This window comes from Arabidopsis thaliana, chromosome 3 (assembly GCF_000001735.4).
Source record: "Arabidopsis thaliana chromosome 3, partial sequence".
Classification (NCBI taxonomy): domain Eukaryota; kingdom Viridiplantae; phylum Streptophyta; class Magnoliopsida; order Brassicales; family Brassicaceae; genus Arabidopsis; species Arabidopsis thaliana.
In genome coordinates this window covers 3,025,952-3,047,820 of record NC_003074.8, presented here as the reverse complement: position 1 = coordinate 3,047,820, position 21,869 = coordinate 3,025,952, and the positions used below count along the sequence as shown (strand labels likewise).

The 21,869-nt window shown below is 37.0% G+C and overlaps 8 protein-coding genes and 1 pseudogene across 17 annotated transcripts; 4 read left to right on the top strand and 5 right to left on the bottom strand.

Moving 5' to 3' along the window:
• Positions 1 to 2,831: 2,831 nt before the first annotated feature.
• PIP5K9 (phosphatidyl inositol monophosphate 5 kinase) lies at positions 2,832 to 9,041 on the top strand. 4 transcript variants are annotated; one of them, NM_001202923.1, is made up of 10 exons: positions 2,902 to 3,156; positions 3,953 to 5,361; positions 5,457 to 5,624; positions 5,719 to 5,884; positions 6,004 to 6,114; positions 6,295 to 6,482; positions 6,575 to 6,732; positions 6,805 to 6,964; positions 7,116 to 7,431; positions 9,022 to 9,041. In NM_001202923.1, the coding sequence occupies exons 2-9, from the start codon at positions 4,145 to 4,147 to the stop codon at positions 7,393 to 7,395; spliced, it is 2,448 nt and encodes an 815-aa protein (NP_001189852.1). In that variant the 5' UTR covers positions 2,902 to 3,156; positions 3,953 to 4,144; the 3' UTR covers positions 7,396 to 7,431; positions 9,022 to 9,041. The 4 variants fall into 4 exon arrangements, with proteins under 4 accessions (NP_001327647.1, NP_001030666.1, NP_187603.1 ...); NM_001337850.1 differs by lacking the exon at positions 9,022 to 9,041 and having other exon boundaries at positions 2,832 to 3,156; positions 4,009 to 5,361; positions 7,116 to 7,518; NM_001035589.3 differs by lacking the exon at positions 9,022 to 9,041 and having other exon boundaries at positions 2,832 to 3,156; positions 7,116 to 7,518.
• Positions 7,635 to 8,806, top strand: AT3G09915 (annotated as a pseudogene). The gene has a single exon.
• Positions 9,042 to 9,318: 277 nt separating the features above from the next.
• On the top strand, positions 9,319 to 11,210 carry RABC2b (RAB GTPase homolog C2B). Of its 5 annotated transcripts, none has more exons than NM_001202921.2 (7): positions 9,371 to 9,421; positions 9,669 to 9,835; positions 10,111 to 10,179; positions 10,281 to 10,346; positions 10,449 to 10,570; positions 10,643 to 10,771; positions 10,862 to 11,144. In NM_001202921.2, the coding sequence occupies exons 2-7, from the start codon at positions 9,700 to 9,702 to the stop codon at positions 10,955 to 10,957; spliced, it is 618 nt and encodes a 205-aa protein (NP_001189850.1). In that variant the 5' UTR covers positions 9,371 to 9,421; positions 9,669 to 9,699; the 3' UTR covers positions 10,958 to 11,144. The 5 variants fall into 5 exon arrangements, with proteins under 5 accessions (NP_187602.1, NP_001326432.1, NP_001326433.1 ...); NM_001202922.1 differs by having other exon boundaries at positions 9,372 to 9,421; positions 9,675 to 9,835; positions 10,862 to 11,103; NM_111826.4 differs by having other exon boundaries at positions 9,319 to 9,835; positions 10,862 to 11,210.
• Positions 10,860 to 13,344, bottom strand: RABE1e (RAB GTPase homolog E1E). Its single transcript, NM_111825.4, has 8 exons — positions 13,062 to 13,344; positions 12,591 to 12,663; positions 12,407 to 12,507; positions 12,159 to 12,224; positions 11,965 to 12,062; positions 11,816 to 11,878; positions 11,631 to 11,723; positions 10,860 to 11,531 (listed from the first exon to the last, which is right to left on the bottom strand). Exons 1-8 carry the CDS (start codon positions 13,132 to 13,134, stop codon positions 11,442 to 11,444), a joined length of 657 nt encoding a protein of 218 aa, NP_187601.1. The 5' UTR covers positions 13,135 to 13,344; the 3' UTR covers positions 10,860 to 11,441.
• AT3G09890 (Ankyrin repeat family protein) lies at positions 13,324 to 15,318 on the bottom strand. Of its 2 annotated transcripts, NM_111824.4 has the most exons (6): positions 14,966 to 15,318; positions 14,367 to 14,458; positions 14,207 to 14,285; positions 14,011 to 14,105; positions 13,827 to 13,922; positions 13,324 to 13,743 (listed from the first exon to the last, which is right to left on the bottom strand). In NM_111824.4, the coding sequence occupies exons 1-6, from the start codon at positions 15,141 to 15,143 to the stop codon at positions 13,663 to 13,665; spliced, it is 621 nt and encodes a 206-aa protein (NP_566360.1). In that variant the 5' UTR covers positions 15,144 to 15,318; the 3' UTR covers positions 13,324 to 13,662. The 2 variants fall into 2 exon arrangements, with proteins under 2 accessions (NP_566360.1, NP_001118606.1); NM_001125134.1 differs by having other exon boundaries at positions 13,378 to 13,743; positions 13,827 to 14,105; positions 14,966 to 15,262.
• Positions 15,319 to 15,421: 103 nt separating this feature from the next.
• On the bottom strand, positions 15,422 to 18,350 carry ATB' BETA (Protein phosphatase 2A regulatory B subunit family protein). Its single transcript, NM_111823.3, has 2 exons — positions 16,759 to 18,350; positions 15,422 to 16,228 (listed from the first exon to the last, which is right to left on the bottom strand). The coding sequence occupies exons 1-2, from the start codon at positions 17,917 to 17,919 to the stop codon at positions 15,890 to 15,892; spliced, it is 1,500 nt and encodes a 499-aa protein (NP_187599.1). The 5' UTR covers positions 17,920 to 18,350; the 3' UTR covers positions 15,422 to 15,889.
• A 1,509-nt stretch (positions 18,351 to 19,859) lies between these two features.
• Positions 19,860 to 20,397, top strand: AT3G09870 (SAUR-like auxin-responsive protein family). Its single transcript, NM_111822.3, has one exon. The coding sequence runs from the start codon at positions 19,925 to 19,927 to the stop codon at positions 20,264 to 20,266; it is 342 nt and encodes a 113-aa protein (NP_187598.1). The 5' UTR covers positions 19,860 to 19,924; the 3' UTR covers positions 20,267 to 20,397.
• On the bottom strand, positions 20,398 to 20,529 carry AT3G09863 (uncharacterized protein; the record flags this gene model as incomplete). The annotated part of the gene is made up of 1 exon (NM_001125133.1): positions 20,398 to 20,529. The coding sequence occupies one exon, from the start codon at positions 20,527 to 20,529 to the stop codon at positions 20,398 to 20,400; it is 132 nt and encodes a 43-aa protein (NP_001118605.1).
• A 41-nt stretch (positions 20,530 to 20,570) lies between these two features.
• On the bottom strand, positions 20,571 to 21,828 carry AT3G09860 (actin T1-like protein). Its single transcript, NM_111821.4, has 3 exons — positions 21,530 to 21,828; positions 20,984 to 21,062; positions 20,571 to 20,886 (listed from the first exon to the last, which is right to left on the bottom strand). Exons 1-3 carry the CDS (start codon positions 21,679 to 21,681, stop codon positions 20,821 to 20,823), a joined length of 297 nt encoding a protein of 98 aa, NP_187597.2. The 5' UTR covers positions 21,682 to 21,828; the 3' UTR covers positions 20,571 to 20,820.
• Positions 21,829 to 21,869: the final 41 nt, after the last annotated feature.

Here is a 21,869-nt window from a genome sequence, read left to right as displayed (position 1 = left end):
ATGGATTTGTAACTTTCAATCGGTTTGCAGGAAACCGTACTTGTCATTTTCAATACTTGGTAGGGTTACTTATCGTATAGGGGAACACCACATGCAATTTTGACCGAGACTAATCCTGAGCGTGGTATATATATTTATGAACAAAATATAAAATACTTTATTTGTAATACTATATACGAAATAAAAGGAGGAAATTGTATTTATTTGCTGTAGCTTATTTTAAGTCAAAAAATAATCTCGTAGTCAAAATCAAATAGTCACTTATCAACTTTGTTGAACGATAGTTGTTAATACTTATCGTCGACATAACCCATTTTTCTTTGTCGTTGCATGGAGAATGCAATGGACGTGACTAGACCTAACGCAAATCTCTAAATTAAATACCAGTAATAAAATATTAGCCTCAACAAAGGAAAAAATAGTCTAGAATTGTACGTGATGCATACAAATGTGACATCAATCATGGGTCCAACGAACCTATATTAGATGAATTTTGTAAGACTAACTCTAAAGCTTGGTTAACAGCTATATGTATTTATTAAATATATCGATATATCAAGACAAATGGTGATTTTTATTTAATAATTATAATAATTTCCCAAGTCAAATAAATGTATGAAACAGTTTAGTCGGCAACTAGCAAGAGACGAAATTTCCACCTTTTGAGAAGACCTCCCAATAGTATATGGAAACCTTCTTTTTTTTTTTTTTTTTTTTTTTTTTTTTTTTTTWAGTATATGGAAACTTTGTTCTCTGATGGTAGCTAAGAAATTAATATGTTATATTTTACACCAGACTTTTTAATGAGGGTAACAAAATTTAAAAGCTCGAACATGTTATGTTAAATTGGTCATGAATATACGGTGATAAACTGATAACAAATCCTTAAGAAAAAAAAAACAAGAAAACAAAATCTGTCCGTGGTAACCACGTGTATTGTGCACTAGCCACTTTACGTGTATTGAGAAAATGTTTTTACCAAATCATCTAACTAATTGTCTTTCTCCAATGCTAGGAAGTTGTTTGTTAATTTAAATTAAAAATAGAGGAAATATCTTTATGAATCTGCAGCTAATATCATGAATCTACAAATTACTATGATTATAACAAAACTCCAACTTGCTGTAGAATTGGCAAACAAATAGTCAAATGCAGTAATTTAGTGTTTGATATACAAATTAAAGACCACTAATTAAAGGGACATGTACATTTGTAATAGCTATGATACCATGAACACTTTAATTTTTAAAACAAGACTGTTGTTTCAATTTCAGTTCATATAATTAGTGATTTTATTTTTCTCTTTTTACATACGGTGGTGAGATGATTTATATCCAAGTAAGAGGGAGAATATTGCCCTAGTACCAAAACAAGTATGAGAAGGTATGGCGTACTTTAAAAGGAATAGAAATCGAGATCGAGACTTTCTCTTTGGACGTTTTCTTGAGGTATACGGATTGAAGTATCGATTTATGATTGGCCAATACTTAAAATTTTATCTCCATCGGATATCATTCCATACTATATGCTTCTCTCGATCGTTAATTCGCTGAATAGACTCTCCACGTTAAAATACAACTAAAAAAAAATGATTGATGATGAAGAACGTTTTTTGGTCTCGCAAAATTAATAAATTATTAAAGTAATGGGACTGGGAATATATATATATATATATAACAAGAAAGAGAAAACGACAATATAATGGAATTTTCTTTTAGTAAGTGGTAGCCAAACCCCACTACTCGGATCGGTGGCTGTAGTTGTTTGATTTTAGATAATATGCAAAACTTAAGGTACTTGGATAGCTAGGTAGATATTGTGAAATTACTCAGATTCTAAAACGAAAATATGATGATATGATCATTTTTCTTACTAATATACTGTATATCATTCTCGATTGATGTCTAAGTCTACTAATAATGGGAAAAGATAAGTTTTGTTTTAAAAAAAATAGAAATGAGAAAATAAAAGTTGTGGCTATAAATGCCCTATATTACAGATTTATACTCTATTTTAAGACATTTTCATAAGACGGTAGATCGATTCTATTTCTATTCTTCTGGTTTTTCTCGCGTCTCATATGTAATTCGTAAGTTGTACGTAGCATGGGGATATCATACTTTTTTCTATACTTTTTTTTGTCATTATAAAGTCCTTTTTCTATTGTTAATTAAGCTTCCTTTTTTTTTGGTTAGTACGTTTCCCTGAATACAAAAATAATAATTAACTTTTTTGATCACTAGCTAATCCCAGCATCATTATAATAATGCACCGAAAAAGATATGTAAAAGTGTTTAATCATATAGCACATCACAATGACTACATATCATTAGAACATTCCTTCGTTAACAGTATTGAATATTTATACTACTTTCTAATGAATACGATTAAATTAATTCCCTCATAATTAATACTACTTTATAGCTAACCCCCAGATCTCGTTATTCAATTAAGAGTAAGGCATGTAATGCCGATTTAGACTGATTTCAAAAGATTTTCTCGAACAATAAAAATATGTAATCAACTTCTTTTCTTTTTCTTTCAAACTCAAATTTGTTGGGTCAACTTGTAGTATATTCAAACTCAAATTGGTGAGCAGAAGTTGACTTAAAAATATTGGGAAGCACGTGGATTAGTGTAAGAAAAACACAATGTAATGTTTCCCTTCACCGGCCAAGCAGGTCAACATCTCTACCTTCTAAACACACATCAATTTTTTGTTGAATATTATATTTCATCGATTAAACAACTAAACTTATATTTGAAAAAATATCTCAAACCACTCGGATAATAGAAAGATCAGAGTATTGATAATTATTAAATCTTTGATTATTTCACCAGCTACAAAACTTTTCTAAATAGATATGTATATAAACAAAACCACTCTTGTAAGAGTAATAAGTGGGGTTAGATCAGAAAATACCCAAAATAAAAGAATAAAAGAGGCATTAATTAATGCAAAGGTTATATCCGTCATTTTGGTGTAAAGTAAAAAGCTTGAATTTTTATGGAAGCTGAAATAAGAAGGCTGTTATTGTGGCGCTTAGCTTTCGGGATTTGGTCCAGTCGTCTCTTTTAGAAAGATTTGACCAACACTGAGGCTGAAGAAGACGAAGAAAGAAGAAGAAAGTGAAGAGCTTTGAGCTTGTCCGTACGGTTTGTGAATCTCCTTTACTTCCCCAGTTTCCTTATTTAGTGAGCTTGATTTGGTTTTTGGATCCGGTTTCATTCTCGAATTCGGGCATTTCTCTGTTTTTGGTTCTCTTTGGATTGAAGAAGTCTTTAACCGGGATCTTCGGTTTTTGTTGCTTTCGTTTTATCTTTGTTGAAGATTGAAGATTGAAATGGAGTTGCTTGTTGATTGTGTTAATCAAAGTTTTTAACTTTTGTTTCCATCGACACGACTCTGATATGTACTTATATAGAGCTCTGATGGGGTTTCATTATGAATTTCAAATTCAGATTGAAACATTGAAACTTTGTTATGAACATTTTTTGTTTTTCATTTGCTCAATTCCTAAAAAGTAGGATTCTTTCTAGCTTTTTGGTTTGGTAAATTTGGCATACTCTGCCTTTATTTGGGAGACGTGGAGGAATCTCTTCTTTTTAAATGTGAATTCAATATAAAAGTTTAGATTTTTTTTTATATAAAGGCTTTATGATTGTAGACTCGTCTTCTTCCATAAAAGGCTTTCTTTTTGATAGGAAAAAGGGATTTTTGTTTGCTCCTCTCTCATTCTCTGCCTCTCTCTGTGAAATTTAGAAGTTCTTGTTCTTTCAAGTGGGACCAAGAATCAGATGCGTGTCTTAATTTTCTTGTTTGATAGAGATTTGAGCAAGTCTTTGCTTTTGTGACCATTTATCTATTTTCATGTTTTCCTCATTAGTTTTAGATTATTGCATGCATCAAAAGTTAGTTACTCTTTTTTATTCTTTCTGATTCTGATTCTAGATTCATACATCGTGACTTGGAACCTGATTCTTGCATCTGCTTTCTTCGTTGAATAGCTGAGCACATTCTGTTTCACCAGTTTACTGGAGGTAGCTTCATGTTTTGTTGAAAGAATGTTCTCCTTAAGGCTGTGAAGCCTTTTGCTCTGCGGTTTGTCTGAGCGTTTCTGCTTTAGCTTCTTTGGAGATTTACATGTCTGGCCTTGACGTACGAGGAGCAGTTTCTTTTGCTGAAAGAACTAAATCTGTTGATGCACTTACTAAGAAAGAGATCCTATCGGCGCTAAACAGTGGAGAAGTTTCCGAAACTTCTGAGGATGCTAGGTTCAGAGTTAGGGAGCTGGTTCTCCCCGATGGCGAATCCTACAGTGGTTCTTTGCTTGGAAATGTACCCGAGGGACCAGGGAAGTACATATGGTCAGATGGGTGTGTTTACGATGGAGAATGGAGGCGTGGGATGAGACATGGAATTGGAAATATGAGATGGGCTTCCGGGGCATCTTATGATGGTGAATTTTCAGGCGGTTATATGCACGGTTCAGGGACCTATGTGGATGCTAACAAGTTAACGTATAAAGGAAGATGGCGGCTTAATTTGAAACATGGGCTCGGATATCAGGTTTACCCTAATGGAGATGTCTTTGAAGGTTCTTGGATTCAGGGATTGGGAGAAGGACCAGGGAAGTATACTTGGGCTAATAAAAATGTCTATCTCGGGGATATGAAAGGCGGGAAAATGTCAGGAAAGGGTACACTTACTTGGGTTACCGGAGATTCCTATGAAGGAAGTTGGTTGAATGGAATGATGCATGGTGTTGGTGTATATACGTGGAGCGATGGAGGTTGCTATGTTGGGACATGGACACGGGGTTTGAAAGACGGTAAAGGCTCGTTTTATTCAGCGGGAACCAGAGTTCCGGTAGTGCAAGAGTTTTATTTAAATGCTCTTAGAAAGAGAGGTGTTTTGCCAGATATGAGAAGACAGAACCAAGTTGCTTCCTCGGTTAATATGGAAAACCTTAGAGTTGGTGTGAACCGTAATAAGCTCTCAAAAGGGAGCTTAATAAACTTAGAACAGTCCCGCAATGGAAGGGTTTCTTTAGAAAGACGTTGGAGTCTTGAAGTATCTATTGAGAAAGTGATTGGACATGGTTACTCGGATTTATCTACGGCAGTTTTAGATAGCGGAAGTAGTGTGCAGTATAAAGCTAACATACCAATCTTGGAGAGGGAATATATGCAAGGTGTTCTGATCAGTGAGCTTGTGGTAAACAACGGGTTTTCGCGCACATCCAGAAGAGCAAAAAGGAAACACAAAAGACTTGTTAAAGAAGCTAAGAAGCCTGGAGAAGTTGTTATTAAAGGTCACCGGAGTTATGATCTGATGCTCAGTTTGCAGCTTGGAATCAGGTATGCTTGCTCCTTCTAAACCTGTGCCCTGTGAGCGTGTTTAGCTCTAAATTCATCACCGAATATTGTTGTTACTGAACTAGTTCAAACGTTAGATACACAGTGGGGAAAATTACGCCAATACAAAGACGACAAGTTCGGACAGCAGACTTTGGACCTCGGGCTAGTTTTTGGATGACTTTTCCTCGAGCTGGCTCCACGATGACTCCTCCGCACCACTCGGAGGATTTTAAATGGAAGGACTATTGCCCAATGGTATTCAGGTTAGAACTTGTGTACTGCATACTTTTTTCTTAGTAGTATGTTAACTATAGTAGTTGTGTCCTTGGTGTTTATATTCATTGCTAAACCTTGTAGAAACCTGAGGGAGATGTTCAAGATCGATGCAGCTGATTATATGATGTCCATTTGTGGAAATGATACTTTAAGAGAACTTTCTTCTCCAGGGAAGAGCGGCAGCGTCTTCTTCCTGTCGCAGGATGATCGGTTCATGATCAAAACACTCAGGAAATCTGAAGTCAAGGTTTGTGACTACTTACATATCCACCATCTCTGTTTTCACATTATCTTCTTAGTTTTCTCCATGTCTTTGCGTAGACTCTTTGTCCGTCTGCCCATTGAGCTTCCAGATTTACTGTGTAGGTTCTTCTGAGGATGCTTCCAGATTACCATCATCATGTGAAGACATATGAGAACACCCTCATTACTAAATTCTTTGGCCTTCACAGAATCAAACCATCAAGTGGTCAAAAGGTCCTGAACCAAAATACCTCAAGATTCTGATTTTGATTTTTTATTATCATTAGCTTTGAAGTTGCCGACATTGCTGCCTCTAAATATGATGTAGAGTAGAACTCTAACATTAGAGCAACATTTGGAAATCCAAATCAATCTTAAAACTAACTATGTTTGAAAATTTCTCTTCCATTGCAGTTCCGTTTTGTGGTGATGGGTAACATGTTCTTTACAGATCTAAGAATCCATCGGAGATTTGACCTTAAAGGTTCGTCCTTGGGACGCTCTGCAGACAAAGTCGAGATAGACGAGAACACGATACTTAAAGATTTAGATCTGAACTACAGCTTCTTCTTGGAGACTTCTTGGCGGGAAGGTTTACTGAGGTATTACTCTCTCCAGGACCTTCTTGTAAGATATATACATTTATCAATCCATATTCCGCAGTTTAAAATTTCTTTTCTTGCTGTGTAAACAGGCAACTAGAGATCGATAGCAAGTTCTTGGAAGCACAGAACATAATGGATTACAGTCTTTTGCTCGGTGTGCATCATCGAGCTCCACAGCACTTAAGATCCCAATTGGTCCGTTCTCAAAGTATAACAACTGATGCTCTGGAAAGTGTAGCTGAAGATGGTGAGATTCTTTTTTTCATCACCTGTAAAATGATTCATACTATTTTTCTTCTACTGATGATGATGAAAGCAGATACAATCGAGGACGACATGCTGTCTTACCACGAAGGATTGGTTCTCGTTCCTCGGGGAAGTGAAAATACTGTAACTGGCCCTCACATCAGAGGCAGCAGATTACGAGCATCCGCTGTTGGTGATGAAGAAGTAGATCTCCTTCTTCCTGGAACAGCCAGGTAACTAACTCTCACCTGGTTGGAAAAATGAAAAACTAAGACTTAACAAATGCTGATGACAAATAAATGGAATACATATGATCCAGACGACATGGAACTGATTGAAACTTAGTCCAGTTCGGTTTTTGAAAAGAATCTCTATAAAATGCAGGCTGCAGATACAGCAAGGAGTGAACATGCCGGCAAGAGCAGAGCTGATACCGGGAAGAGAAGATAAAGAGAAGCAGATTTTACATGACTGCTGCGACGTCGTACTCTACCTTGGCATTATAGACATCTTACAAGAGTACAACATGACCAAGAAGATTGAACATGCTTATAAATCTCTTCACTTTGATTCTCTTTCGATCTCAGCCGTTGATCCAACATTCTACTCCCAACGTTTTCTTGAGTTCATCAAGAAAGTATTTCCACAGAACAACAAATCATAGACAGAGAATTGAGTACAGAGTTTTATGTTTTTTTTTGTAGAGATAAAAAAGAATTCTATGTTGTAAGTATGTTGTATACAGATCTTGAGAGCTTCAATAAATAAGTAAAAAACTAATTCTCCTTTTCTTGATTGCATGAAGTATTTGGTTTAATTATTAAAAGGCAAAAATATAAATAATCAAAAGTCACAGAAAAGCCCTAACGTGTTGTCTTCTTCTTCTTCTTCTTTTGAAGAGTAAGAAATCAATGTCGTCCCTGGAAAAGAAGAGGAAGAGGAAGACTACGACTAGGACAAAGAAGAAGAAGCTGTCCCCAAATCAGTCAATCCCTATGATTTGCTATTGGACATCATCGCACGCGTCCCAAGATTGTACTATCCGACTCTCTCACTCGTTTCCAAGAGCTTTCGATCCCTCCTAGCTTCACCGGAGCTTTACAAGGCCAGCAGGTCATTCTTGGGTCACACCGAGCGTTGTCTCTATGTGTGCTTACGGTGCTGTCCTGGTTATCGCTGGTTCACCCTGTGTCGGAAGCCAGATCAAACCCTATCCAATGACACCACTGAAAAGAAGTCAAGTGGGTATGTTTTGGCAACAGTCCCCATTCCTAGTTTTCATAAACCGCGCTTTTCGAGTCTCGTGGTGGTTGGTTCTGATATCTACTACATCCACGGGCCCTCCTCTAACGTCTCGATTCTGGATTGCCGGTCTCACACGTGGCGCCAGGTTCAAAGCTCGATTCTAGATTGTCGGTCTCACAGGCGGCGCAAGGCTCCAATCTTGCCGGTGGAACATTCGTCACTTACTGCTAGCGTCCTTGGTGAAAAGATATATGTAGCAGGATGTTACAGCGATATGCATTTAGGTTCTTCTTTCTTTGAGGTGTTCGACACGAAAACGGAAGTTTGGGTTAGTGAGCCCATCCCTTACAGCGACAGAAAATACAACTTTCTTCACCCCAAAAGCATTTGTATTGATGGAAAGATCCATGTAGTGACTGACAGTGAGGGGGTTGTTGCTTACAATCCCAAGGAAGGTATATGGTTGGATTTGGATCAGTATATGCGTTCAGATTCTTATTGTGAGATAGATGATATTTTGTACTCTGTTTATAGCAGAACGGTTATATGGTATGACACTGAGGCAAGCAGGTGGAGATATTTGGAGGGCTTAGGACAACTTACGTTTCCTCTTGGTGCTTCTATTAGGGCTTAGGAAAGTTAGCGGTTTTGTGGGACGAGGATTTGCTTTATGGTTTGACTAGTTTCGTCTATAAGAAGAAGATTTGGTGTGCGGAGATTTCGCTTGAAAGAAGCAAAAGTTGCGAAAGTTTTGGGAAGTTGAATGGTTTGATCATGTGCTTACAGTGCCTAAAGAATGTGAATTGGTGAAAGTTCTTGCTGCTACTGTTTAATAATTGCGTCACAAGGCTTGAAACGAGGTCTCTTTGTCTCTTTATTCACTTGTAATCATTTGATTTCACTTGCTGATTGATTGTTAAGCTTACTTTGTTGTGACCAAAATGCTTTTGATAACTACGGTCGTCTCTTTACATATGTGTAAACAAAACAAAAAAACACTTTGGAGAGTAATTGATTTGAATGGTTAATTTTGCAACAGAAAGAGTTTTTTTTTTTTTTGGTTATGTTTTAAAGTGTAAAAAAAGCCTTTGTTCATGTACTTGTTCCAAAACTGATAGTAACTTGTAATCCATACAAGTGAACTTGTGAACACTCTTTATAACAACTTATCTTTCATGAGAGCTTCACTAAGAAAACTAGTTTTCCTTTGTGTTTTTTTGGGTCTGAATCGCCGCAAACCGCAAAAGATAATTGCAAACGTAACAGTAGTGCTTTGATTGCATGAAATATTTGGTTTTATAATAAAAAGCTAGGAAAAAATAAAAAAAAATTTGGGAGGGAGCAACAAACACGTGGATACAAAACAAGACGGACTTTGGAAGAAACGTTGAAACAGAAACAGATACGTGTCGTGAAGCGAAATGTCGGAGAAAGGAGAAGAAGCAGTAAAGAGTTCTTTAATGTTTTTGACAGTATTTGTTCAACAATTCTCATTAACGTTTTTCATTATTTGTTTTCTGCTCTGTAAAGAATAAAGTTTCTTAATTTGTTGTATGAATCATAGATTTCTCTGCAGAGGCAAAGTTTTCTCTCTTCTTTTTTCGATTCATTCTTTTACAAGATAACATAAAAATCACTTCTTTTGTTTGTTTGTTTATCTAAGTTGAATTTGATTTGATCTCTTTACTGTAGTATTAGATAGAGTGAGAGATTGTAGAAGAAAATGGGATCTTCTTCTGGGCAAAGTGGGTATGATCTATCTTTCAAGATCTTGTTGATTGGAGATTCTGGTGTTGGTAAAAGCAGCTTGCTTCTCAGCTTCATTTCCAGCTCTGTCGAAGATCTTGCTCCCACCATTGGTAATTTATCGTTCGTTCTTAACAGTCTTAGAGCTAGAATCTTGACTGGTCAAACTTCAAATATCTCTTTGTCGACATGATTTTTTTTTGCATTGAAGGCTAGCTTATTGTTTGTGAGCTAGACCACTGTCTGGTCAAAATTCAAATGAAGTTGAAGTTTGAGAACTTGAAGTTTTCTTTATGATTTTCTGTTTGAAAATAAACTCGGAAAACATAACTCTTGATGCTTATCTGAATTTGAAGCCTGCTTGAGTCTGATCAGTATAACATTGTAGGTGTTGACTTTAAGATCAAACAGATGAAAGTAAGAGGGAAAAGGCTGAAACTTACAATCTGGGACACAGGTAAAAAAGCAATAAGAGCAATTCGAGTTTTTGGAACGTGTGTAGTTGGTTACTACAAAACTCATGGTCCATGTGATTTCTTGTTTGTGATTGTTGTGTAGCTGGACAAGAAAAGTTCAGAACATTGACAAGTTCTTATTTCAGAGGCTCCCAAGGAATCATTCTCGGTAATGATATATGAGATCATATAATTGTCAGTAGCTGTTGTCGTAATAAGTTCTCAAGACTTGTATTAATACTCTCTCCGGATTTTCTTGGTCATGGTGCAGTTTATGATGTCACGAAAAGAGAGACATTTTTGAACTTGGCAGATATTTGGGCTAAAGAGATTGAGCTATATTCGACTAACCATGACTGCATTAAGATGCTCGTTGGCAACAAAGTTGATAGAGTGAGTAGCAGTAGTAGTAACACTTGTAGTCAAACAACTTGAGATCGGTTTCACTGATAGTTGTCATTGCAGGAATCAGAAAGGAAGGTTAGCCGGGAAGAAGGAATGGCTCTAGCGAAAGACCTCAATTGTTTGTTTCATGAATGTAGCGCAAGAACCCGAGAAAACGTGAACGGATGCTTCGAAGAGCTAGCTTTGAAGGTAAGAAAGAATCTTGATGATCCCTTTTCACTTTCAAAACCGGTCGAAACTGAGGAAAATAAATAATAGGAGAGTTGCAAAATGAAACAGATAATGGAGGTACCTAGTCTTTTGGAAGAAGGATCAAGCTCTGTGAAGAGAAAACCGGATTACCGAGCTCATCAAGGCCGGTGTTGCAGCTCGTGAGTCACCTTGTTAAAATCGGGTCGGAAGTAGCCTCTTTTGTGTGTAAATTTCTCAAGAAGCTTGACTTCTCTGTAAATTTATCAATTCCTTCGATCTTTCTTCTTCTTGCCTCGGCGGAGATTTTGTAATAAGTTTGTAACCCCAGAATATATGAAAAAAAGGCACTTCATGTTCTTATTATCTCGTGATTACTTTTAGTCTGAAATTTTATATCTGTCACAAAACACAGGAACGAGATAACTCTCTAATTTCGAGCCTTGAAGCCGTAGCTTACACACATAACATCTGCATTTCATTAATTCAAAGTTTAAGCACTTAAACATTGTCTACCATTACCAGTACAGTGTTTGGCCATCGAGATAGCAAAATACACACAGCTATCAATTAAGTCTATCCTCCTACTAATAAGAACATAGGACGATCCCTTGAATGATGCGAAGAAGATTAAAGACGGTAAGAGATTAGAAACAGGTTCAGAGAACTTCTAAACATAACTGCAGCAAGCTGATTTCTCATTTGTAGAAGACGATGAGGCTTTGTTAGCATCTTGTTTAGTGATCTTGATCCCTTGGGGCTGCAAATCAACAAAGACAGTATTTGATTTTCCTCAGCAATATTTACAGTTTCATAATCCGAGTATCAAGCGAATAGTAGATTCCATGTGCTTCTTTACCTCGGCTTTTGTATCGCTTTCTGTGAGTCTTTGTTTTATGTCTTTAGCGATAGAAAGGAAAACCTGCTCGACATTCTGGTTTGTTTTTGCACTCTGCAACAGTTTCCAATCATATTTAAGAAAATGAAAATCTTCAAACAAACAATGAATGAGGAGACAAACATATTATATATTTTCGCACTCACCGTCTCAAAGAATTTGATTCCATACTCATCAGCAAGAGCTTGTCCTTTTGATGTTGGGACAGCCTGTAGAATAAGATGCAGCATCAGTATCCTACGAAATGTAGGCAAAACATGGTCAGGATTGTGAACAGAGTACAGAGCAAAATTACCCTTTTGCTTTCGTCCATGTCGGCTTTGTTACCGACCAATATCTTGTTGACACTATCGGACGCATGCTGCTCAATGTTTTTCATCCAGTTCCTAATGTCTGGAGAAGCAATTTGTGTTAGTTCCCACACAAAGGTGACTTTTAAGTTCTAGTAAGAATATAGTTCCTGGTACAAAGAAAAGCCAGAAGACCTACTGTTGAATGATGACTCATCTGTTACATCATAGACGAGTAATATACCCATCGCTCCTCTGTAATATGCTGCAAAGAAAAATGGACCAAAAGAGTTACAAAGAAATGTCATCTGAACTTTATTAACAAGAAAGAAAGTAAACAAATAGACTTAGAATGATGAGTAATCATCTAACAGAGGAATCAGCAGATTCATACACAAAACATAAAGAGTGATCTTCACTTCACATAGAGCAGAGAGAAGTTTTAACCTGTGGTTATAGTTCTAAAACGTTCTTGTCCAGCAGTGTCCCATATCTGCAATTTGATACGCTTCCCATCAAGTTCGACTGTTCTTATCTTGAAGTCGATTCTGAAAAACATGAAACGTACTTAAACCGAACTTTTCAACAATCTAACAAGACAAGATACAAAGTCAAAGAAAGAAAGACATACCCAATGGTAGTAATGAAACTCGTGGTGAAAGTATCATCCGAAAAACGCAGTAACAAGCAACTTTTTCCCACACCTGCGTATACACACACACACATAAGTACGAAATGAAGAGAAGAAAATTTAACACAAAAAAATGATGATTTGTGCAACTCTATCTGAACTCATTGTAAAATCAAGTTAATAAAACTGATTCATTAGTTCTTCACAAAATCTAAGTTTGAGATATTGCTTATAATTGAGCCAAAACTTCCAAAAGGGAACTACGTTGATACTTCAATTAAAAGAGAGTGTAGCTCATCTACTTTGTTGATCAAACACGAAAGAAAAACAAAAAACGCAAAAAAGTTCAAAATCATAAACCTAATTCAGATCGCAAAACAGGCAGGAGAGAAGATTCTCGGATAAAAATGCAATAGTCTCTGAACCTCGTTTGTTCAGTACTTCTTAAGAGATAGAAAGGCAGAGACTTACCGCTATCACCGATGAGGAGAAGCTTGATGAGATAATCATAGTCTGAACGAGCTCTTGCCGGCGCAACCGCCATCGGAGAAGATGTTAGTAATCACTATTCTGTATCCTCTTTCTAAACAGAAACTAAAACCGAGCTTTTGCTATTTTCCCCCGGAAAATCTCTTCTCGCCGGAGACAGCCAAAAAGAAAGGAAAGAGGCAGAATAAGTGCTCTGCTTGCTATCAAGTTCAAAGCTGCTCATTGGTGGATCATATTTTATTACTTTTTACTGTTTTAGTCTTTTATTTCTCAAGTATTCACACTTCAATCCACCAACTTATTAAACCGCTCAATTTCCTTCTTGTTAATATAGATGTTTGAAATGTTTAAAATTGATTCCAGTTTTCTTACAAAGAAACTAGTATATTTTGTACTACTCAAATCTGATAATAATTTCATGATTAAAACCGACACGGAAGTTCTTAATTCCATAGGTATCAAAATTTGAAACCTTTTGTATATGAAACCACCAAAAAACAGGATTAAGAAAAAGTTAACATTTTGCTACTACTTCACTGAGTCGCCAAAACTGGCCAATGAACTCTGCAGATTTGCAGCATCACTAGGAGATCATTGAGTTGTTTATCGCTTCTTCGAGTATCCTCTTAGCATCAGTGTTTAAATCAGCTAATTCACCTGGTGTCTGCATTATCACAACCTTGTTATTATCGCTAACCATACTTCAAAAGCCAAAGATAGAAATTGCTTTCAAATGTTTTTTTTCACCTTCCCATAGGAGTTTTGTGTCGTTGGTGAAGCCCCGGAACCCAGCAAAAACCTAACCACGTCAACATGTTCACCTCTTGCTGCGTGATGCAGAGGCTGTGAACAAGAAAAACTTTGGGATGAATTACATTATAGAGAGCAAGAGCTAGAGGGAATGAGGCAATTGAAGATTGAGAATACTTACAGTATCACCTTCTATATCTGCTGTTTCAATCATTCTCTTCACACATTCAGGACTACTAGCTCGGCTAAAAAGAAGCTGTACTATTTCCAAGTATCCTGCGAGCCCAAGTTAAAGAGAAAGAACAATAAGCCACAGAATGTGACCATGCCGTGAGACAGAATTACCAAAAGAATGGTAGGACCATGACAAACTTTACCTCCAGCACAAGCATCATGTAGAGGAATTGCTTCGTCTTCATCTTTCACTTCCATATCAGCTCCTCTTTCTAAGAGCAGCTGCAGTGAAAATCAATACAAAAATTAATTTACAGATACATTAGCTATCAGAGTCGATGGAAATGACAAAGAAAAAGCAACCTGAACACAAGGTAGGTGACCATATAGACATGCCAAGTGAAGTGCCGAGTCATTATCCTCGAGTGGCTCATCGACTCTCCCATTCAAATTGTCTATCAAAATCAGAAAAGGAATATGATTGCCTTTAAACATTTCATCTTCTCAAAAACAGCAGAAAGTGCACAAATTAAGACATATCCACACAATGCAAAATCTGATACCATTACTTCTACCAGTAGAAAGATGATCTAGACTAAACTAATTTTCATCAGTTCAAAAGAGTATGCAAATCTTACGTCAGATCAATCACAGCCCCAAGCAACAAACAAAACAAAGATAGACATGAATACACACATAGGCATAAAACTAGAGGTTTCTCTTATCCTTCCTAAGTGAACCTAAACTAGATTGAGCAAACCAGTGAGTCAAATGGAAAATGAAGCCCTTAAGGTGGCTTAAAAGGATGAGACGAAGATCAAACTAGAGGAATCTTCTGCAATGAATGTGGGAAATTTTGAGGCTTTTTTGGTCTGACCAGCTAATCAAGCAATACGCAATTGAAGATGAAATTGAAATTGAAATTTGTTAAAAGCAGCAACGAGAAGAAGTAAGGAAAGTACCGATGGCGGTGCGCAAGGCGGCGACATCTCCGGCCTGAGCAGCGGCGGCCAAGTCACGGAGGTGAGAGGGAAGCTCGGAATCGGTGTCGTAGTCAACACCGTTTTCCTCAAAGATAGCGTTTTCTCCGTCAACATCTTCTTCTTCATTCAAACCATTTCCTCCTCTTGGAACAGCCATTGTAGTCTCTCTTTGTCTCGCTCTCTTTTGTTTTTTCTCCACCGCCGTGGAATGATTTTCTTGTAACAAGTAAAACAACTAATCGCCGCCGTGCAATAAGCTACCTCAATAAAATTTAGGTTTTCTCGTGGTGAATTGGCGCAGTTAATTAACTGTATATAACTTGGTATATTCTCTCGGTCTATGTTTTCGGTCCAATGGCTCTGAACCAATTTGGTTAATAATAAAGAAGACGATATTGTGTTTAGTTTACCTTAAGAGTTAAAATGAAAACTCTTCTTATCTTTTGGAAATTGAGGAATCAAATACATTGTCCTGGATCAGTTGGAAGACTAGTTTCCTCCTATATACAAATTCAAAGTTTTGATACAAATAACACAAAAAGTAGGGTAAGAATGGATCAAAACAAGAAAACCAAATTGGATTTTGAGATGGCTAATAACACAAGCTACAAACATCCATCCACAGTATATATAATTAAAATTTTACAAAATTTTAAAGTGCCTTTCCACGAACAAAATTAGACAGAAGATCACAAACACATTTCTTAGTACTAAAGACATATTCTCTGATAGTAATGGCTCACTTCTCTCTCTCTACTTCTCTGAGCAATCAGATTTTGAACCCATGATTCTCAAAACAACAAACAAATCCAAGTTTGATAAGAAAATTAATATAGTAACTCATTTGATAAAATGAGAACAAACAAAAAAAAAAGTGAAAGAATTATACCCTTTTTGATCGATCTAGGAAGTGATCATATGATCTTCTTCTCCTCCTCCTCCATCTCGCTCCGCCGCTGCTTCTGCTAATCTCTTCCATGTATATTGCCGTTGTTCTTCTACTTCTTTGGATTTCGCTTGTTTCTCTTCATACTGTCTCTGACATTCTTCAAACAGTTCAGGATCCATTTCCATGAACATTTTCTTGATATTTGTGGTTAGACCATGAACTGCTTGGTTCCAGTGAGACTGGATGTTCTTCTCCAGTGTGGGATATATGATTGGAAGGATCACGCTTCGGTTTTGCGCGATTAGACCCACAATGTGCTCGTTGTTCCACAAGAACAGTGCTCGTTCTGCAACCTGTATCGGATTTATGAGATATACATATGAGCATAAGGCAAACCCCACATAGAATTCTAGGAAAGTTTGAGCTGTTGCACAAAGACATAACGGGAAACTTGTGTGATTCCTAGAAATCAGTAAGCACAGTAACAATACATTCAGAGAGTTAATTCACTCCATAAATTTTGAAACAACTGAATCATGGAAAATGAAGATGATCTAGGAATCCAAGGATTTAATCAGAGTAGAAGCTATCAAAAGCATGAGATATAACGCATACTTATGAGAGTTAGTACCAACAAGATCATTTTATGAATGAAAATCAACATGTGGCAAAAATGAAGAGAAAGAGGCAAAGCAAAAAGAAAAACAGAACAAAAAAAAACAATTTGCACTAAACTTGATGAAGCACTAGTTCTTTTCAGGGAAGAAATCAGACCAGAGTCAAAAGAGCTAAATAACAAAATCTCCATATTTAAGGTAATATGCATAATAAGCCTTCCATGTGGGGATTAAAAAAAAACACCATTGCAAACACGACGACTAACCTGAAAGTGGGAGCTAGTGAGACAGCGACCAATTTGTTGGAATAATGGAACCATGCAACGCTGGAACTCGACAGGCTGTGTTGCCTCAAGAACTTCTTCAAGTTCTCCAAGGAAGAGATTCTCCTTTGAGCAGTTTGTCACGGGCCAATACTTTAACAATCCCCTGATTACTGTATCCGCAAGCTTATAATCTTTTTCCACAAACTGAACGATGCAATAAGATAACTGCTGATGATATACAACGATTGGTTTTGGCTTATGCAATGGTATCAACACCCTGATTAAGAATAGCTTGTGTTCCTCCTTCATAGGCAATGCAAACCCGTTTATGATACTGCCTAGAATCTCCAAGAGTTCCCCAATCCCACTGTGTCTCTCTGTCTCATAAATAAACCTATAGAATATGTTGTTGATTGCTTTCCTAATAAAGGGTCTGTGGACCATAAACTTCCCATATATCCTATGAAGAATCGTTTTCAAATACTCCCTCTCTCTTGGGTCCTCAGAATCAAACAAATCGAGCAACTTTAACACAAAAGAATGGTCGATATACCGTTTGGCCACCTTTGTATCAGTGTCAGTCGAAACAACATATCTCAGGAGCAACTCGTAAACTAGCTGTAAGTGAGGCCAAGAAGGTTCCAAATAAGGTTCTTCTTCCTCAGGATCTGCAGGCTCTTGACCCGTATTCTCGTGTGATGCTGGTGGGAGAGACCGGAAAATATTAACAGAAATCATCTTAATCATTTCTTCCTGACACGACTCTGAGATCTTACTAGATCCAGACTGTATAAAATCCACCAGCTCCAACAACGTTTGCCTCTTAATCTCCTTGTCTCTAGCATTCTTAATCGTGTCAGTGAAATCGAAAAGGAAACAGCAATTCTGAAGTTTCCTCAAGAACAAAGTTTGCCTCTCTGAAACCGGCACATCTCTAAACAACGGGAGTGGCTCCACCGAGCCCAAAGGCGGAGGAGGTGGAGTTGCAGTCACTGGCGACGGAGAAGAATTAACCAATGCACCACGAGAAGCGTGACTAACGACCACATTGGAGCCAGGACCTGACCTATTATCAGGTAGACCAATCCCATAACTAGACGGTTCATTAGCTTCGGATTTAGAGGGCTTTCGATGCCCACCTTTCATGATTTTCTTAAACATGGCTTACGCAACGAAGAGCAAAGGACCCCAAACTAAACCCTAAGTTTCCGAGCTGAGGAGATTTACACTAGCAGGGGAGCTCAAAATTGAATCAGCATGTAACGGAGAAGGAATCAAAAAGCCTGAGTATTCAGATTCAAATCCTAAGAATTCACAGATAAGCTTTCACTATGCCTCTCTCGGATCAAGCTCCTCATTTTCGTAATCTGGCGGATAAGGATTTGGAGGAAAAAAAAGCGAGAAATGATACCGGAATGTTGTCGGAGATCTGAGCTGGTGAAAATCAGAAGAACGTTGAAGTAATCGAAGAGATCTTCTCGGAGTACACGGTGGTTGATCGGACGGCTAAGATTTTCCGGTGATCAAATCAGGAAGAGAGCGAGAAAGAGAGAGAGAGGAGAGAAATGGGAACAAAGGGACTAAAATCAAAATGGATACGGAGAAAATAAATTACAACTTGAGTGTCCATAGATTTTTATTTATTTAAAATTTGTCCACTTATTTTGTTTGGTACTCTATTTATCCACTAACAAAAATTGAAGGTGGTTAATTATTTTCTCGTTTAACATTAGGTTTAAGTATGGTTTCTCATGAATGTGGTTTCTGATATAAGTACTTTAGGTTAAAGAAGAGTTTGCTGATTACAAAATTGTTTTATCATCTCTAAGTAGAAACAAAAATAAAGCAACTTCCGTGAGTTAGAAGATAGTGGCGAATTCAAGAACTCTGAAATTTGATTTACTCTATTTGGTAAGTAATCCAAGTTTTGAATTATTTAAATACTCTCTAAGTGACTCTATAATAAACTGGTCAAGTGTTTACACTTTACTCACCCCAAATTCCTTGGATTTGTTAATGAGACTAGAGTAGCTAGAAACTTTTTGATTAGTGGGCCAAAAATATTTTATTTTTCTTGTAGCCCACATAACTTCATGATCCATGTCCATGTGAATGTCCAATATAAGAAGACCTTAGTTTACCAATGTTTTTCAACAACATCTAAAATTCACATGCTGACGTGTTTTTTTTTTTCTTTCTTTCAACTAACTTTCTTTTTAAGAATTCACATAACATTTTACTATTACCAATACAATATTAATGCATTTTCTTCATTTTTTAAAATTTTCACTCTTTTTGTAACCAATTAATAGTTTAACAAAAATAAAGAAAGAATGACTTAAATCCCTCACACTGCACTGGTATTTACTAGTGGGAGGAGGGCTGGTCCTAAACTTAGACCAAAGAAAGACCAAATTCCTCTGTTTTCACATAGTACTCTGTTTTTACAACAATTTTGTTTATATCTTAATTCAGTGGGGTTACATTACATTATAAGTACGCAACGGTGTTAGAAAATTTGAACAAACATTTAATGATTCCGTACAGACCGGACCACGAGGTAGTTGACATGTTATACGATAAATACTCTATTCTCTAGATAATGACAATTTCTTCACTTCTTTTATGTGTCGGCACAAATGTAATGGAGTAGGAGACTATGAGTATATACAACAAACCCAACACGAAAAGTAATTCTTCAAATGCGTGAATTTTAGTGAAAACCTAAACAATCAAAGTCCTTTTGTTTTGGTAATTTTACTTGTGCCATACACTTTGATTTGTAGTGAAAACGTAAATAATCAAAGTCCTTCAAGATTCTTAAGTTCTTAACAAGGATAAAAGATTGAACCAGAGGGATCAACCATCTTAATTACAAAGGAAAGAGGTGTGAAGTTACACTTTTTGGACTGCAGAAGCGTGTTCTTGTGAGGCCCCACTATTCTCAGGAGAGCAAAGAAAGAGAACAGCTGATACACAAATGGGGGATTGCATTAAATGTTGTAATCAAGAAATCTCTTAGAAATTTCCTAACTATGAATGGTGAGTGTATAAAACCAAACTCTCTAACCCAAAAGAATGCAACAACTCCACCAAAGAAGAAGAAGAAGAAGAAGAAGCAAAGAACACTAATCAGAGCTTTACTTCTACTGTTGACGTTTTGAGAATGTGCAAAAAGTTTAAGATTTTCATGAGAAAGCTACAAATTTGCTGCTTATTCACTAGATTCTCTAAAAGGGTAGGGAATTATTGTGAGTTTGAGGAAGAGGGTAATGCTGCATCAATGATTCCAAGTGATGTGAAGGAAGGGCATGTAGCAGTGATTGCGGTTAAGGGAGAGAGAATTAAGAGGTTTGTTTTAGAGCTTGAAGAGTTGAACAAACCAGAGTTCTTGAGGCTGCTCGAACAAGCGAGAGAGGAATTCGGGTTTCAACCAAGAGGACCTCTGACCATCCCATGCCAGCCGGAAGAAGTACAGAAGATTCTACAAGGAAGTAGAGAGTCTTGAATTTTGATTTGTAGAGCAACATTGTTAGTTGAAATTCTTTGCTTACAAGAATTTACCATTCTTTCTCTTATTACATAAACATGTGTTTACATATATTATGCTGGTGCTAGTTCATTTTTACCCCGGAACAATTATTTGGTTGAGGGAGCTTGATACCACACTATTTGTGCAGCTTCATCTGATGCCTTTGGTCTCTCGATTCTATCACAAGCGACATTTGGGTACAATACTGAACCAGTACTAATCAGGACCGTCTTATCCATTAGTCACTATTTCAGTTTCCAAATACAAGAGCATAATAACCGGAAGGTGGTCATGGTGATCATAACAGACAGATTCTGGTTCTGCTCTTCAAAGAGATTCAATATTTCCATAAGAGAGTCAACTAGAGGAGATGAAACAGTGAAGAGTTGAGAGATTGATCATTACAAAAGAAAAAACTTAAAATCCAAAAGTGCTACGAATAACAGATCAAGAAGAGATAGAGATAGATTCCATAGAAGTTCCACAAGTGTTTGGTTTCTCTTCTGATTCACAGCAACACAGAGACACTTCTATGGGAAGTAGACTGGCCAGTTGTAATAGTACGAGTCCCTGACTTCTTTGGGTATCTTATTCCACTGAGGAACAAAGAGTAGAATCAAATAAACGTGTGAGAAATGTTGTCATTAGTTATGTTGTGAAAGACAGATTCAGTTCTTAGGCAAAGGTAAGAACCTTGAATTCATAAGGTTGCTTCTTTGCCCTTGCTTTTTTCCAGTGGTACTGCTCAAACAGCATCCACTTGTCATGGTAACTGCCACATTAGAGAGTATGAGAGACAACCATACAAAAACCATACTTTGGATAAGCCACAGAACTTATCCGGGAGAAACATGATTATTTGATCTACAAGACCTTAAACACAGTTGATCACACTATGTATCATAGGACTAAACACTCCATCAACTATTAGATGATATTGAAACCTGAGGTTTTAGCAATGCCTATGATAACAACTTCATTCAATTCGCCTAAAGACATCAAAGTATCTTCTGACATTACTAAATCTTCAAACATTGCGCTATAACCAATCTAATGTAGCAGAAAAAGAAGAACTTTAACAGTCAAACCAAAAGAATCAAAACATAATTCTCACCGGAGCAATTCAGAGAAGAACAAAAACACATGAACAAGAAACCCAATTCGGAAATCAAACACGAAAAACCGAAAGTACCCAAATTCGAATTCGAAAGTTCAAGAGAGAGAGAGAGCGAGAAATACTTGAACTGGTTAGAGAGCTGCCACATGTAAGGATTAACCCAGGTAAGAACGGAGAAAGCAGCAGAACCAATCCATATATTCACGAAACGATCTGCATCTGCATGTGGCACTCCTGGATCTCCCCTGTACGCATTTCCAAAGTACTTCTCCATTTTCACTCTCTCTCTCGTCACTCTCTGTGTTTATCTTCTTCTCCGGCGATTGATTCTGGATAAATAAAAATCCTTTCTTTCTACCAAATTTCTGTTTGGTAACAGAGATTATAATATCCCGTAATGTATTTGTAAATAAAATAAAACTTGAGGATCCATTTAGAAATACTGCTTCTTCGCTTAGGGCC

Coding starts and splice junctions, on each gene's coding strand:
- PIP5K9 (NM_001202923.1), top strand. CDS start 4,145: ATGTCTGGCCTTGACGTACGAGGAGCAGTTTCTTTTGCTGAAAGAACT. Junction 5,625..5,718: donor TATTGCCCAATGGTATTCAG/GTTAGAACTTGT, acceptor TAAACCTTGTAG/AAACCTGAGGGAGATGTTCA. Junction 6,483..6,574: donor TGGCGGGAAGGTTTACTGAG/GTATTACTCTCT, acceptor CTGTGTAAACAG/GCAACTAGAGATCGATAGCA.
- RABC2b (NM_111826.4), top strand. CDS start 9,700: ATGGGATCTTCTTCTGGGCAAAGTGGGTATGATCTATCTTTCAAGATC. Junction 10,180..10,280: donor ACTTACAATCTGGGACACAG/GTAAAAAAGCAA, acceptor ATTGTTGTGTAG/CTGGACAAGAAAAGTTCAGA. Junction 10,347..10,448: donor CTCCCAAGGAATCATTCTCG/GTAATGATATAT, acceptor GTCATGGTGCAG/TTTATGATGTCACGAAAAGA.
- RABE1e (NM_111825.4), bottom strand. CDS start 13,134: ATGGCGGTTGCGCCGGCAAGAGCTCGTTCAGACTATGATTATCTCATC. Junction 12,664..13,061: donor TCTCCTCATCGGTGATAGCG/GTAAGTCTCTGC, acceptor GTGTATACGCAG/GTGTGGGAAAAAGTTGCTTG. Junction 12,225..12,406: donor TTTTAGAACTATAACCACAG/GTTAAAACTTCT, acceptor TTTTCTTTGCAG/CATATTACAGAGGAGCGATG.
- AT3G09890 (NM_111824.4), bottom strand. CDS start 15,143: ATGGCTGTTCCAAGAGGAGGAAATGGTTTGAATGAAGAAGAAGATGTT. Junction 14,106..14,206: donor ACATGATGCTTGTGCTGGAG/GTAAAGTTTGTC, acceptor TTGGGCTCGCAG/GATACTTGGAAATAGTACAG. Junction 13,923..14,010: donor CAGATATAGAAGGTGATACT/GTAAGTATTCTC, acceptor TCTTGTTCACAG/CCTCTGCATCACGCAGCAAG.
- AT3G09870 (NM_111822.3), top strand. CDS start 19,925: ATGTGCAAAAAGTTTAAGATTTTCATGAGAAAGCTACAAATTTGCTGC.
- AT3G09860 (NM_111821.4), bottom strand. CDS start 21,681: ATGGAGAAGTACTTTGGAAATGCGTACAGGGGAGATCCAGGAGTGCCA. Junction 21,063..21,529: donor CAGCTCTCTAACCAGTTCAA/GTATTTCTCGCT, acceptor CTAATGTGGCAG/TTACCATGACAAGTGGATGC. Junction 20,887..20,983: donor AGCAACCTTATGAATTCAAG/GTTCTTACCTTT, acceptor TTTGTTCCTCAG/TGGAATAAGATACCCAAAGA.